The 12,326-nt window shown below is 41.1% G+C and overlaps 2 protein-coding genes and 1 long non-coding RNA gene across 10 annotated transcripts in view; all 3 read right to left on the bottom strand.

The window, feature by feature from the left end:
• The window catches only part of zfyve27 (zinc finger, FYVE domain containing 27), a 14,081-nt gene extending 9,911 nt beyond the window's left edge, over positions 1-4,170 (bottom strand). For all 7 annotated transcript variants that reach the window (XM_010770974.1, XM_010770977.1, XM_010770980.1 and 4 more), the window contains exons 1-5: positions 3,905-4,170; positions 1,841-2,067; positions 1,657-1,727; positions 861-1,047; positions 111-206 (exon numbers count right to left, since the gene is read on the bottom strand). In XM_010770974.1, the coding sequence (XP_010769276.1) occupies positions 111-206; positions 861-1,047; positions 1,657-1,727; positions 1,841-2,064 (578 nt within the window). In that variant the 5' untranslated portion in view covers positions 2,065-2,067; positions 3,905-4,170. The remainder of the gene's footprint in view (positions 1-110; positions 207-860; positions 1,048-1,656; positions 1,728-1,840; positions 2,068-3,904) is intronic.
• A 296-nt stretch (positions 4,171-4,466) lies between these two features.
• Positions 4,467-9,339, bottom strand: LOC104945327 (zinc finger and SCAN domain-containing protein 31). 2 transcript variants are annotated; one of them, XM_010770972.1, is made up of 4 exons: positions 8,580-9,339; positions 7,225-7,545; positions 7,070-7,089; positions 6,298-6,552 (listed from the first exon to the last, which is right to left on the bottom strand). In XM_010770972.1, the coding sequence occupies exons 1-4, from the start codon at positions 9,130-9,132 to the stop codon at positions 6,391-6,393; spliced, it is 1,056 nt and encodes a 351-aa protein (XP_010769274.1). In that variant the 5' UTR covers positions 9,133-9,339; the 3' UTR covers positions 6,298-6,390. The 2 variants fall into 2 exon arrangements, with proteins under 2 accessions (XP_010769273.1, XP_010769274.1); XM_010770971.1 differs by lacking the exon at positions 7,070-7,089 and having other exon boundaries at positions 4,467-6,552; positions 8,580-9,282.
• A 2,140-nt stretch (positions 9,340-11,479) lies between these two features.
• LOC104945326 (uncharacterized) lies at positions 11,480-12,072 on the bottom strand. The gene is made up of 2 exons (XR_798329.1): positions 11,811-12,072; positions 11,480-11,691 (listed from the first exon to the last, which is right to left on the bottom strand). It is a non-coding gene; the product is annotated as an uncharacterized lncRNA (long non-coding RNA).
• Between the last annotated feature and the right edge of the window lie 254 nt (positions 12,073-12,326).

Genomic DNA, 12,326 nt, shown 5'->3' with positions numbered 1-12,326 from the left:
TGGTGGTGGTGGTGGTGGTGGTGGTTGTTGGTGTGTGTGTGTGTGTGTGTGTGTGTGTGTGTGTGTGTGTGTGTGTGTGTGTGTGTGTGTGTGTGTGTGTGTGTGTAGACCTTGATGACGTGGTGTGATCGTCCCAGTACAGGACTCTGTAAAAAGTTTCTGCTGACAGGCAGGCAGAGGACAGCATGTCATCCAAGTGCTTCAACCTGGAGAAGACAGAAAACATGAGCACTCACAAACACAGTAGTAACATCAACCCATACGTGAAGAAACACCATGTACAAATGTCCCATGGACATATAACATGTAGGAACAAGCCATAGTTTCTTCCAAAAAGAGTAGTAGAAAAAGGTTTATTGATTGGGGACCCACTTTTTAAACGGCTTTGCAAATGTTCTATAACATAAGAAATGGATAAAGCAAATGTGTAAGGCCTCAAGGATATTCATTATTATTATTGTGAAGGAAAAAAAAGGGAATTTGGGAAAATAAAGTTCAAGGAATACTTAACAGAGTTCCTAAGCATTTATAATGCTATAACAAACAAGCTCAACTGATAAGTACATTTTATGGTTTAACAGAAAAGAAATAGGCAAATGTATGATAAACTTAAAGTAGTTTAATTACTGTTATTGTTTTCATAGCAAAAATACCAAAAAAGCTTCTTAAAGACAATACCGTAATTGGTATTAACTTTGTATGATGCGCTAATAAACTGAATATGTTTGGCGTTTTAGGCTGCTAACATCTAAAAAAAAGAAAACTCAAGATTTTCTTTTTTTAGAAGATGAATCTGTGATGAATATAATCCTTAGTAATTAGCCTTGCAGAACATAACTCCCCCCCCCCTGCAGCCTTACAGGTCTTTGACTTCCAGCATGGCCTCCTGTTTGGTGAGGTGCACCGTCTGCAGGTCCCTGCGGTGCACGGCGTGATAGCGCATCTTGTGGAGCTCTGAATCTGAAGCTCTGCCCCCACACCTGTCCTGCAGGTAACCCAGGGCAGCAGGCAGCGCCACGGACACCACGCCCACTGTGATCCAGCCCACTGAGGCCAGAGAAGCAGACACAACAGCGGGTTAATAAATAATTCACAAGTCTTTTAAAGGTCCCCTATTATACTGTTTTTCATTCATATATTATAGGTCTCAGATATATACAAAACATGTTTCTGAAGTGTTTGGCTCCAAACACCAAACAGATCATTGCAGCATCCCATAATCCCCTCTGTTTCAGCCCTGTATCAAAAGTGCTGATTCTCTGTCTGTTACTTTAGATGAAAATAAGGAGCCACTCCCCATGCCCCTCTGAGAGAGATTTGGTTAAAAAGAACACAAAGGTGCTCTCGGAGGAGATTCAGGTGATGAGGGGGGGGGGTTACCTTGGTTGGTGATTGGCTAATGGTTACACAAGCCAAACGATTATGACATCATAAAGTGGACAAAATCTGATCAGCTCATTTTCAGGCAGGTTTTTATATAAATGGATCAGGACAAAAAGAGAGTATTTTTTCCTGAAACTTTCAGAATCTCCTCACACGGAGGGGACACATGGTGATGTAGAAAATACATGAAAAAGTGGATTTTGCATAATAGGTGACCTTTAAAATCACCAAGCAAAAGCTTCATCAATATTAGCACCGAATGCCTCATCTTACCTTCAGTAATAGTGCAGAAGAAGACATTTAGGAACAAACAGACAAAAAGAGAGCACAGGGGCATCTTCCATCTGAGGGATACAAAAGGCAGATATTGAGTTTAAAATGTTCTTCCTGCTGCTCATGGGGGAAAGCGATTTGTTATGCTCAAATAGGCTACACACACACACACACACATACACACCCGAGCAGGAAGCGGGTCACCTCCACAGCATCTGCAGCTGGTTCTAGAAACAGAGCCATCCTCTTATAGGACACAACCATGTTGAGGAGGTCAAAGTTCTGCGTGCACCGCGGGCTCCCCAACTCAGAGGGATCTGGAGACCCGGGAGTCTCTTTGGATAGAGTGTGAGCCATCTCCCCCCCTTCCCCTGCACCACGTGAGGGGTCCTGGGACACGCCCTGCATCGTCTGTACACAGTGAGGAAAAGAAGGCAGGGTTAAGAGGGTGAATTGACAGAGAAAAAGGCAACAAGATTCCTGGCTAGCTAATGTCACAGCCTGCTAAAGAGATATACACAAACACATGTCTCTGTTCGGGCCCAATGAGAAGAGAAAAATAGAGATTGAAACAGTCTTTTCTTTGGGAAGGAGTGCGGAGGCATCAAGCCTTGTTTAAAGACCTCTCAAGTCACACTCAAAACTCAATTAAAATGACAGGTCAATTTGGTTTATCACAGGCCATTGAGACTAAAACATTTGATTGCCTGAATAAAAAACAACTTTTGAGGAATATTTGCCATCTTTCATTTGATCGGCCACTTGGTGTTGATGTTAAATGTAATCATTGCTCAGTGTGCGCCATCTTGAGTCAAAATGTTTCCCTGTCCACAGAGCCTTTATGTACCAGGTTGCACAGTCCGGCAGTGTCTCAGTCAGTAGGGGCTTGGACTGGGAGCGGTAGAGTTGCTGGTTCAAGTCCCCGACCAGACCTAAATATGGAGTGTGGACGGCTACTTGGAGAGGTCCCAGTTCACCTCCTGGGCCCTGCCGTGGTGCCCTTGAGCAAGGCACCGGACAACCCCCCCCCACTCCCATTGCTCCTCAGGCGCTGTACAATAGCTGCCCACCGCTCTTAGTACTAGACTCTACTACTAGGATTAGTTAAAAGCAGAGAACACATTTCACTGTGTGTGCTGTGTGCTCTGCATGTGTGACCAAAAGGGTTTCATCCCTCCAATTCTGTTGTGTGCAAGCTTCTGACGTGCCATACCCTCCTGCATTTCTTTTACCGTTTGCTCTGGCTGCAATAAATATGAATGAATACCCAAGGCAGCCAAAAATGTAAAAGGTATCATTGTCCAGTACACTGATATTTTGGGATGTAATTTTCACGGTTGGAAACCTACATAGTAACAATTCAAGCCATCTTAAAACAGGTTTAGGAAGTTCTGTTTTGGAGCTGCAATTGGAGAATGCCCCCTGACTAACCTGAGGTAAAGACTTGAAATCCTGTAACCTGTAATGGTCTGTAGTTCCTTCTTGTCTCCAATTATGTTAATGTTACCTCAAATAACAGCAGTGGCTAATGGAAAAAAACAGATTTTCCAGCTGCACACTCATCAATATAGCATGTACTGAGAAATGTATTGCTTCATTAGGCTATATTTTCCATCAACACTGATTTGGACATCCACACAAGCGGTGGCCCTTTTTCCCTTGAACAGAATGTTGTAGCAGTGATGTTGAAGTGTTCTCCAGGGTGTGTTAGGTAGGGCTACAGGTGCAACACAGGCCGTGGTGGCATACTGCTCATTACACAAAAGCAAGACTATAGAAACATGCTGAAATAGAGTGCATGCAGCATACTATGTGTAGGAATGAACAACAGCAAAGGTCGGAGATTCTGTGGGTACGTTTTTTTACAGCTTGAATGTGTCAGCTTGGAGACACAAAGCATTAAACTGTCAATGTATGCATGCTAATTTTCAACTTTGTACTGATTATTGTGCTGCTGCAACACTAGAATTACCCCTTTGGAAATCAATAAAGGCTAATCGTATCTGTCTTAGCATTTAACACAAGTACTCAGAACCTTTTACGACAAACATGTATACCTATACAGCATATGTAAAGTACACTCCATCCCTAGCCATCTCTCTTTTAGTGCTGCTGTGGCCTGTCAGATGCTGTCAGATGCTGTCAGATGCTTTCAGACAGGAAAGTTAACTTGGCTCACTGACAGAATAATAATAGATATATTATTGTAGGTGCAGTCCAGTCGATCTAGGAAGCTAAAATGACATACCGCGGGCTGAGTGTCCGACAGCAGCCTGTGAAGCAGCAGCTGAGCTCAGGCGGAACTAGCGAGTCCCACCGACATCTTCAGCCCGGAGGAAGGAAGCTCTTCGCCGTTCATGACAGCAGCCTGCCCTCCTTGCATGAACATTAACCTGTCAAAACGAGGCGAATAGTTTAACTGTCCCGTTGACGGGTAACGCAGGTAGTTTGTTTTGCTGCTTATCCTTGCTGGCTTTGTTATCTCCTTCCTGTTCCCTCAGTACGTCCGCTTCCTTTAATCCAGGCCCGAGTAATCGATGGCAGAAAAGACGCATATGTGCAAAGCAATCGATCATAGAGTAAAATTATTTTTGGATGCAGAGCCCAATACAGTCTATGATGCAGAGTTTACCTCAATATTTTCATTACTAAAACATCTGTTTTAACTAAAGACGGTATACTTATGAGTTTAACTGATGTGAGCTTTCCTAAAATCACACATTGTGCAAGCTCCTTTTTAGTGGTCAGGACGTAAATAAAGTGTATGTTGGAAAATAAATCAAAATGGCTATCCAGTCAGTGAACCTTCGTAGCAATTGTTTTTATTCTGATCATTTGGCAAATGAGTTATGTAAAAAGGCAAGAAAAAAAAAAAGTGTAGCAGTCCCATTACATGAAGGAAAAATACATGCATCTGATATAGTATATTTTTTGTATTACAATTAGGCTACTCCAGAAGCAAGAAGTATTAATAGGCAAATGTTTGTTCAATTTCAAAAGTTTAACTAAAGGATATTAAATGTCCCCTATTCCCATATTTGTCCCTTTATACTTCAGTTTCAACATCAATTTGCTTATTGGACCATGATTGGCTTTCTAGCTGTGATGTTATAAAATATATGTACGTATGTGTACATGTACCTTAAACTCAAATTGAATGTGAGTACAGAGAACCTGGAATGTAACAACGAGCAAATCCCATTTCTGAGCTGAAGTAGACTTAATTTATTAGCAATATAATGTATTGTTAAAGGAGTGAGGCAGTTTCATAGTAGCACAGCTTGAGGACACTTCAACATGGCAGAGAGGAAAGTTGTCATTGACGGAGAGAAACACATTCCAACACAGCAGAAAGTAATTCACCTGACAGTTTAGCTGTGATAAAGGTTTGAGTTTACAATTTAGAGATTTGGAGCTCTGTTTCATACCTATGCAAATCAAACCTTCAACTTAGAGAGATTCTCCGTGAGGGAAAGAAAATTTGATGATGCAGGTTTTAGGAATCCTTGTTACTGACTGAGTATGTTTTGTGAGTTGAACATGTGTTGCATTTGGGTTAATGTGAATTATAAGTAATAACGGCAAATGTCTCACATTTACCAACAACCATATCTTTTAAAACAAGATTGTGATTACACAGTGATTTTTCGCCCTCTCCTGGCAGTCTGAGTGTCTACGACTCCAAAGATGCTATTTTTTTACTTGACCTTGATACATCTCATGCCATTCGTGGCTTGAATATACTTTCTACCTCTGCTTAAAACCAAATCTTAAATTTGAATTGTTGTCCCTAGTTTCCATGAAATTATATCAAGAGACATCAGTGAAAAAAACAACTTTAAAAACAATACTTGTTATTAAAAAAAAAAAAGATTATTTAATAACTCTCATGAAACAAGTTGAGTAGAGTTACACTGAAAGGTTCCAAACACTTCATATCAATAAGTGTCTACTGAGCCATCATACGCAGTTGTGGCTGATTGCACTGCTACATTTTCAATACATTGTATTTCTGTTATTTTTCTACAAATGAGAAGACACTGAACATCACTGAAAATACAGCTAATCGTTTTTGTTTCAGTCAAAGAATAATCTATGGTTTGACTTCAATATGATACACTTGAGAGTTCTTATCAATTAAACTGATCCTACTTTCTGGTTGAGAGCTCTTGAAAAAACATGGGATCTCAGAGGTAAGACCTGTTAAATAAAGTTTTGACTAATGATGATACAAATGTCACCCAGGTTTCAGTTAAGACTAAATATGTGTGCCATAAATATGTAAAGTATCTGATAAAATATTAACCCACTTTTCACTTTTGCACAAAAATGATTTGACCATTTAAAAATTGCTTTGTCCATGAATCTAAAAAAACTACTGTAGTTGCTTGCTATGTGATCGCTGGTGGAATTTAAGCCCCCCACAGTTCCTGAAGGACTTCCCACACTGTCCGCAGATGTAAGGCTTCTCTCCTGTGTGGATGCGGAAGTGCCTGGTTAACGCCCCGGAGTGACGGAAACACTTGGAGCAAACCGAGCATTTGTACGGCATCTCTCCTGTGTGGATGCGAAGGTGAGTCTTGAGGTTCTCCAAGCGGTTGAACTCTCGGTTGCACTCAGTGCAGCGGAAGGGGCTGCAGCCCGGGGGGAAAAGCTGCAGTTTGGGCCTCTTGTCTCCATCTACCGGCGGATAGCAGTGCTGAAGCCTCTGCTGGCACTGGCTGTGGTGCCGCCTCAGCAGGCTGGGCAGGGGGAACGACTGGCCGCAGGACTTGCAGGCATAGAGGTTGGTGGCGGGGTGGCCGAGGTTGCGACTATTCCTCCTGTGGACATAACCCTGTGGGGGCGCTTCTGGGATGGGAGCTGGTTCTGCCAGAGGGAAGATGTTTGGTAACTCTGTGGAGAGAGATGCTACGAGATTAGTGGTCATATGAGTTTCAAACTTTTTTATTCACTTTAATGACATTTATATTCAAAAACGAACTTTTCCAGTCACAGATAATATGATAAGTGTCCACTTTTTTTCTATAAAATTAGCCATAAGAATACTCAAATGCATTAGTTTGAGTCTATAATTTATCCCACAGGCCATAAGACTACTTAACGTCTGAGCTTGCACTATTTTTATTCCTATTATTTTATGTCTTGTAATTGCATTAAGGAACCTGTGAACAACGTTTTTAATTCGTATAAACAACTACACTGTGGTTGTTTTGAAGTCTAAATGCCAAATTTCAAGTCTAAATGCTGACCTTTAGCAATTGATTGCACGGAGATGATGCGGTCTAAATTGTCACATGAATATAATGCAAACTGGCGGATAACATAATGTTTGCAGAACTCATCCATTCTACAAAGGCAGTAAATAATAAGGCAGAGGTCTAAATGGCCGTCAAATTCAACTTAAACTTACCTTGCAGTAAGGTCGAAAAACTGTGTTAGAGGAAAAACAAAAAGATAAAGAATATAATAACAAAATATATATCTCATATCTGAAGAGTTGGTCCCACAGGTAGAAAAAAAAAAAAATGTTGTGGTGTATTCTGCGCTAATTGTTTTTCTTCTTACCCTGAGCCAGTCTGGTGCAGGACAGAGGAGCGCTTGATTCGTCGATCTGTCCCTCCAGGACTTCTGGTTTACACTCCACCAGCATTTCAGCCTGGATCGCTGACATGCAGTCCGGGCTGAAATCCTCCACTTTCATCGAGTCCAAACAGAAGGCTGAATCGTCTTCCCCCTCTTCTAGGATCTCCTGCTTTATTGCCACATTGTCTACACTAGACTCTTCATCCACACTGGGAAACAGTGGCGAGTAATGAGCTGTTTGTTCTCTGCATGGCTGGTTGATACTTTCTACCCTTACCAGATGGGAGATCTCATCACTGACTTCTGTAAACAAGAAGATCACAGGGTACAAGCAGTGAGCAAAATAAAATTAGACATGTTACTGTGTTATTTACTTGAGCACAATTTGTAAACTCTTAAAATGTTCTAAAGGTTTGATTTTTATAGATTACAGATTTTTGATATTTACATTTTTGTTTGAAAGGCATCAGAGTACATTGCAACGTTTAGACGCTGCATTCTCTTGGTAACAAATTAACCAAAATTCTCCTAAAAACATTTGTATTTTAAAGATGGTATATATATGAATGACTTAAACTAATGTGACCCACATTTAATTTAGCCACAGTAAACACACAATTACTTTGCTTTTACTCAGAAATCAATTCAAGGCATTTAGGACAGCAACTTGATTTTTTAAAAAGAAATAAAGGGCAGGTAATTAATGAGCCAATGATTACAGTTCTAAACAAATGTTATTGTACCTAATATAGTCATTATACATTTCAACTTTGACCTGCAAACGCATGTGATTACAATGTAGCAAACAAGATTCTGATAAATAAAATATTTTAAAAGAATGTTTGAACAAACTCCACTATTATCTGTGGTGCCTTTTCTAATTGTCTTCTTCTGTGATGTTTACTTAACAGGAAGAGTTGGACAGGGTCAGTGAGTGTGTTACTATGGTAACGCAAAATGCTGAGAGCACATTTCCAATACGGTCTAAAGCTGAGTTAATAAACGCAAAAACAGAACTGGTGCATCTATTTTCTCAAAACCTCTACAAAGTATTACATTTATAAATGTAAATTCCTCATGATGGCCGGTTTAGTCCTTGATACACTTACTTAATTTAGCATATTTATTTGATAGAGGCTTTCATTCTTTTTTTATTAATATTTGATTGATTATAATGGGCCATGTTCATGTCATACTGCAAAATGAGTAAAAAAAAGTCAGTCCCATGTGACATATTTTCTGTGTCACATCATGTTAGGCGAACATGTTCTACTTTACCTATACAGGTAGAGTGGTAGGAAATGAAAAACAAACAGGAAATGAAAGCAGCTACCTACCTTCAGTAAAGGCAAGCAGGCAGGCAACAGCTCCTCCATCATCTGCTCTCTCTGAGGCTGCTTCACTGACATGCTGAGTGTTTGAGTCACCTGATATCTGCTCCTCGTGTGTTGACTGGGGGTCAGGGAACTGGTGTACACGGCTGTGAGTCTGACCTACTACAGGAGAATGATCTTTGACCCCAGTGCCACTAAACACGATGTCCACATTGGGATTAGAGCTTTTCTGATTGCATTTCAGGTGAGGTGGTTGATCTGTGCGGCTTGTGGCGTTCAAGTGCTGCTTGGTACGAGGAGAGCTACCACCTCTTTCCTCCAGCTTAGCTTCAGCTCTCTGCAGTCTTTGTTTGAGTGACTCGTTCTCTCGTTGTATCTCCACATAGGCATCTCCAGTGGCCTCACTTACGAGCTTTGTCACCTCTCGAACTGCGATTTCCACAGCCACTTCAAACGCGCCATGTATGGCTGCCACAAGCTCCTGTTGCAGAGACAGAGCCGCCTCGGATCCGGCTGCTTTCAGGCGCTTCTTGGCCCCTGCCAGCTGAGGCTTCATGGTGCATTCAAAGGCAGTTTAACCCGGTGGAGGGATATTGTTTTATTAGGAAAATCTCCTTTCGGATCACTCGATTTCTCAGCTGTAGATTCCTTGTGGCGATACCTCCTGTTTGTGAGCACGCACTTCCGCCGACAGCTTCTGACACCTACCGGTGCAGAGGCGCAACTGCACCAGACACACACACACACAGCCCCCCACCCCCACACAGGCACGTGTCGAAGATGTTTGGGGGGCAGGGGCCCAAATTCAAAAAGGGAACCCTGGCGATTTATGTTACTTTTGTATAAATCTTTCCTGGAATAGCTAATTTTGTGACAGTTTTAATGCATATTAAAAAGACATGTATTCAAAATAATACATTGGATATGTACGGTGGCCGGCAGGTGCAAACGCTGAACAACGGCTAAAAACGCATACATAAGCAGTCTGCAAATAATGAAATAAAAAACAAACAAACCCTGAAAACAAATACAACAAAAAAATGCTGCATTTACAGAAATGATGCAAGCTAAATACAACACACAAACCCTGAAAACACACGCAACAGAAAAACACTGCAAATACAAAAATGATATGCAAAGTCAAAAACACATACAAACCCAAAAACACATTTAAAAAAAACATACCGGAAGTGCTCCACCTCCAGGCCTCTAGGGGGCGCGCTACGCGGAACAGATTGATGTCTGACCAGACCATGGATGTATAATAAGAAGGATCAGACAGGGGGTGTTTCTCAATGTCGAGGAAAGCTGCTCCAGAGCCACTATTTCAAGCATACTACGCCGTCACCAGCCGCCACTCCAGCCGGATTCTACTCCCCGCACCTCGTCCACTAATAAACACTTTTTCAACACTGCCGTGACCTGCGTTTGGGTCCTCAGATACCGTAACAAACGTGATATACGGCTGATACTTGCGCATTAGTTTCTGCTATGGATCAGTATCAACAGTCCTGCCCGTAACGTTACTATATTATCAATACTACTTTAGTTATAGCCTGATATATGATAGCTAACTTTACAATGTTGCGATGTGACCGACGTTAGCTAACATTAACTGTAACTAACGCCGGTCACTCACCAAGACAGCTGCCCTGTTCTCCACTGTTTCTCTTCACACCACAGCTCCATTTCTCGCCGATCGTTATTTCTTCTAATCCTTGGCTGCTCCTGGTCTCTTGGACGCCTAACAGGCTCATAATTATATGGTTGTGGTCCGTCATATGCATTGGAATATTTATTTTCAACCTCTTCTGTGTCAAAACTAGCATTGTGATCCATGTTTATTACTACGTTAGACCGGCCGCTCTCCCCCATCTGACGTCACACGTGGGAGGTCACATGGGGAGGCTTTTTTTATGCGCAAGTAAAAATGTCTTACAAAAACGACGCCAGATGTCACTGTAGTGTATATTTATGTATATTTTTGGGAAAATCGATTCTAGTGTACATAATTTTCCTACACATTTATGGTTTCTCTAACCTGCAAATTGCTCTTTAAGTATTTCCATGTTATGCTACTTTGTACTTCTACTTCACTACATTTCATACGTAAATCGCGTACTTTTACTTTACCGATTTGGATTAATGATGTGAAATATAATCAACACTTAAGACTTTAGATAAACCTGGAGTAAATTCACAAGCTACCCTGCAGTAAACAGTCATTACAACTATAGCTGCACCTTTACCAGCTCTGATAACACTTTAATCAGTTTAATGAATCAATAATTATAATCAAAACATATATTATTCTGAAATGGACCAATCTGCATCGTGAGTACTTTTGGTTCTTTAAGTATATTTTGATGCCATTACTTTTGAACTTGTGTAACATTTTCAAAGCAGGACTTTTACTTGTAACAGAGTATTCCTACACTGGTACTTGTACTTTAAAGGTGGGCTAGGTAATTCACTTCAGAAACACTTTGTTATATTCCATGGAATGCTCTTAACATCCCGATAGGTAATGAATACATTAAATGCTTTGACAATGAACCATCAATAAACATTAAAAAAATGTCATCTGTGGAAGCTGTGGTGCTGTAAAAAGCACGACCAATCATCTGAGCCGGCTAAAATAACTGGATGGCCTACCTGCCTGTCAGCCTTCCATCTCGTGCACAAACTTATCTCGTGCCCTCATTGGTCATGTGCGCGTCCCTGTGTGTGTTGGAGGACGAGGGGAAGTCTGAAGGAAGGCGCAGATTTGTTCCGGTTGTGTAGTTTCAAATTCTAGCGCACTCGAGCTGGTTTCTCCATTCTTAAAAGTACACGATATGAGTATTTGTCCCACCTCTGCTGCCAGGTAAGGACACAAATAGAAACAAACTGACAACGTGAAATTGAGAAACTACTTTTTATTATGTTTACAAAATATCGAGAGGTTCAAATAGCATTTTTGACATCAGGAAATCTGGCTTTAACACATGTAGGTAAACTGCGTTCATGGCCTCGTCCATTAGCCCCGGCTTTTATAATAGTCCAAGTGCGCAAGTATCCAACCAGAAGGCCCGAGGATGGTCACAGTCATCACAGTCAGCACGAACATAGATTCCTGCGAGAAAAGAGACATTTCACAATTTTTTTTAAAACTTCTTCAGCTACACTTGAAAGGGAGGACAGTTAGCATTTAGGCCACTGAAAAACGTATCAGGGCTAATTCAGCAAACTTACCGCAGCGCCGATCTTATCTTTCGGTGGTTTGGACTTGATATACGTTGCTCGTTGTCTAATCATCACACCTGCTCGGTTAGCAAGAGTCCATCGAGCCCTCAACAGTCCGGCAAAAAGTCCACTCATGTTTGGCTTTAAAAGACACAGGCCTGTTTCTGCTTGTGAAACCAGATAAACCACCCACCGTTGGAGGTTTTTAGGGGAATCCTCCCTCCACGCACACCTGAAGTAACAATGACTCACCTGTTAAACATCTGATTTTAATTAGGTTGCCTTCAGGCTCTATATGAACAAAACTAAAAAAATGAATGATTAGTTCAGGGTCCAGGCAGTTCTGTGTGACAGAAACGGTTCTTGTTCTACATTTTCTTAACAGCATTAGCCTGTATTCAAAGAACATATTTAAATTATTTTTGTTTAACCTTTTACACTCGTGCCAAGCTAGCTTTCCACCTTTTTATTTTTTAAACAAATACATCTGACACTCCCTCTACACTTTTAACTTTATTGTTTTAC

This window comes from Notothenia coriiceps, unplaced genomic scaffold, assembly GCF_000735185.1.
Source record: "Notothenia coriiceps isolate Sejong01 unplaced genomic scaffold, NC01 NC01_scaffold00009467, whole genome shotgun sequence".
Lineage (NCBI taxonomy): Eukaryota > Metazoa > Chordata > Actinopteri > Perciformes > Nototheniidae > Notothenia > Notothenia coriiceps.
The sequence above is the reverse complement of the archived record's forward strand: the minus strand, read 5'-3'. Positions and strand labels throughout refer to the sequence as shown.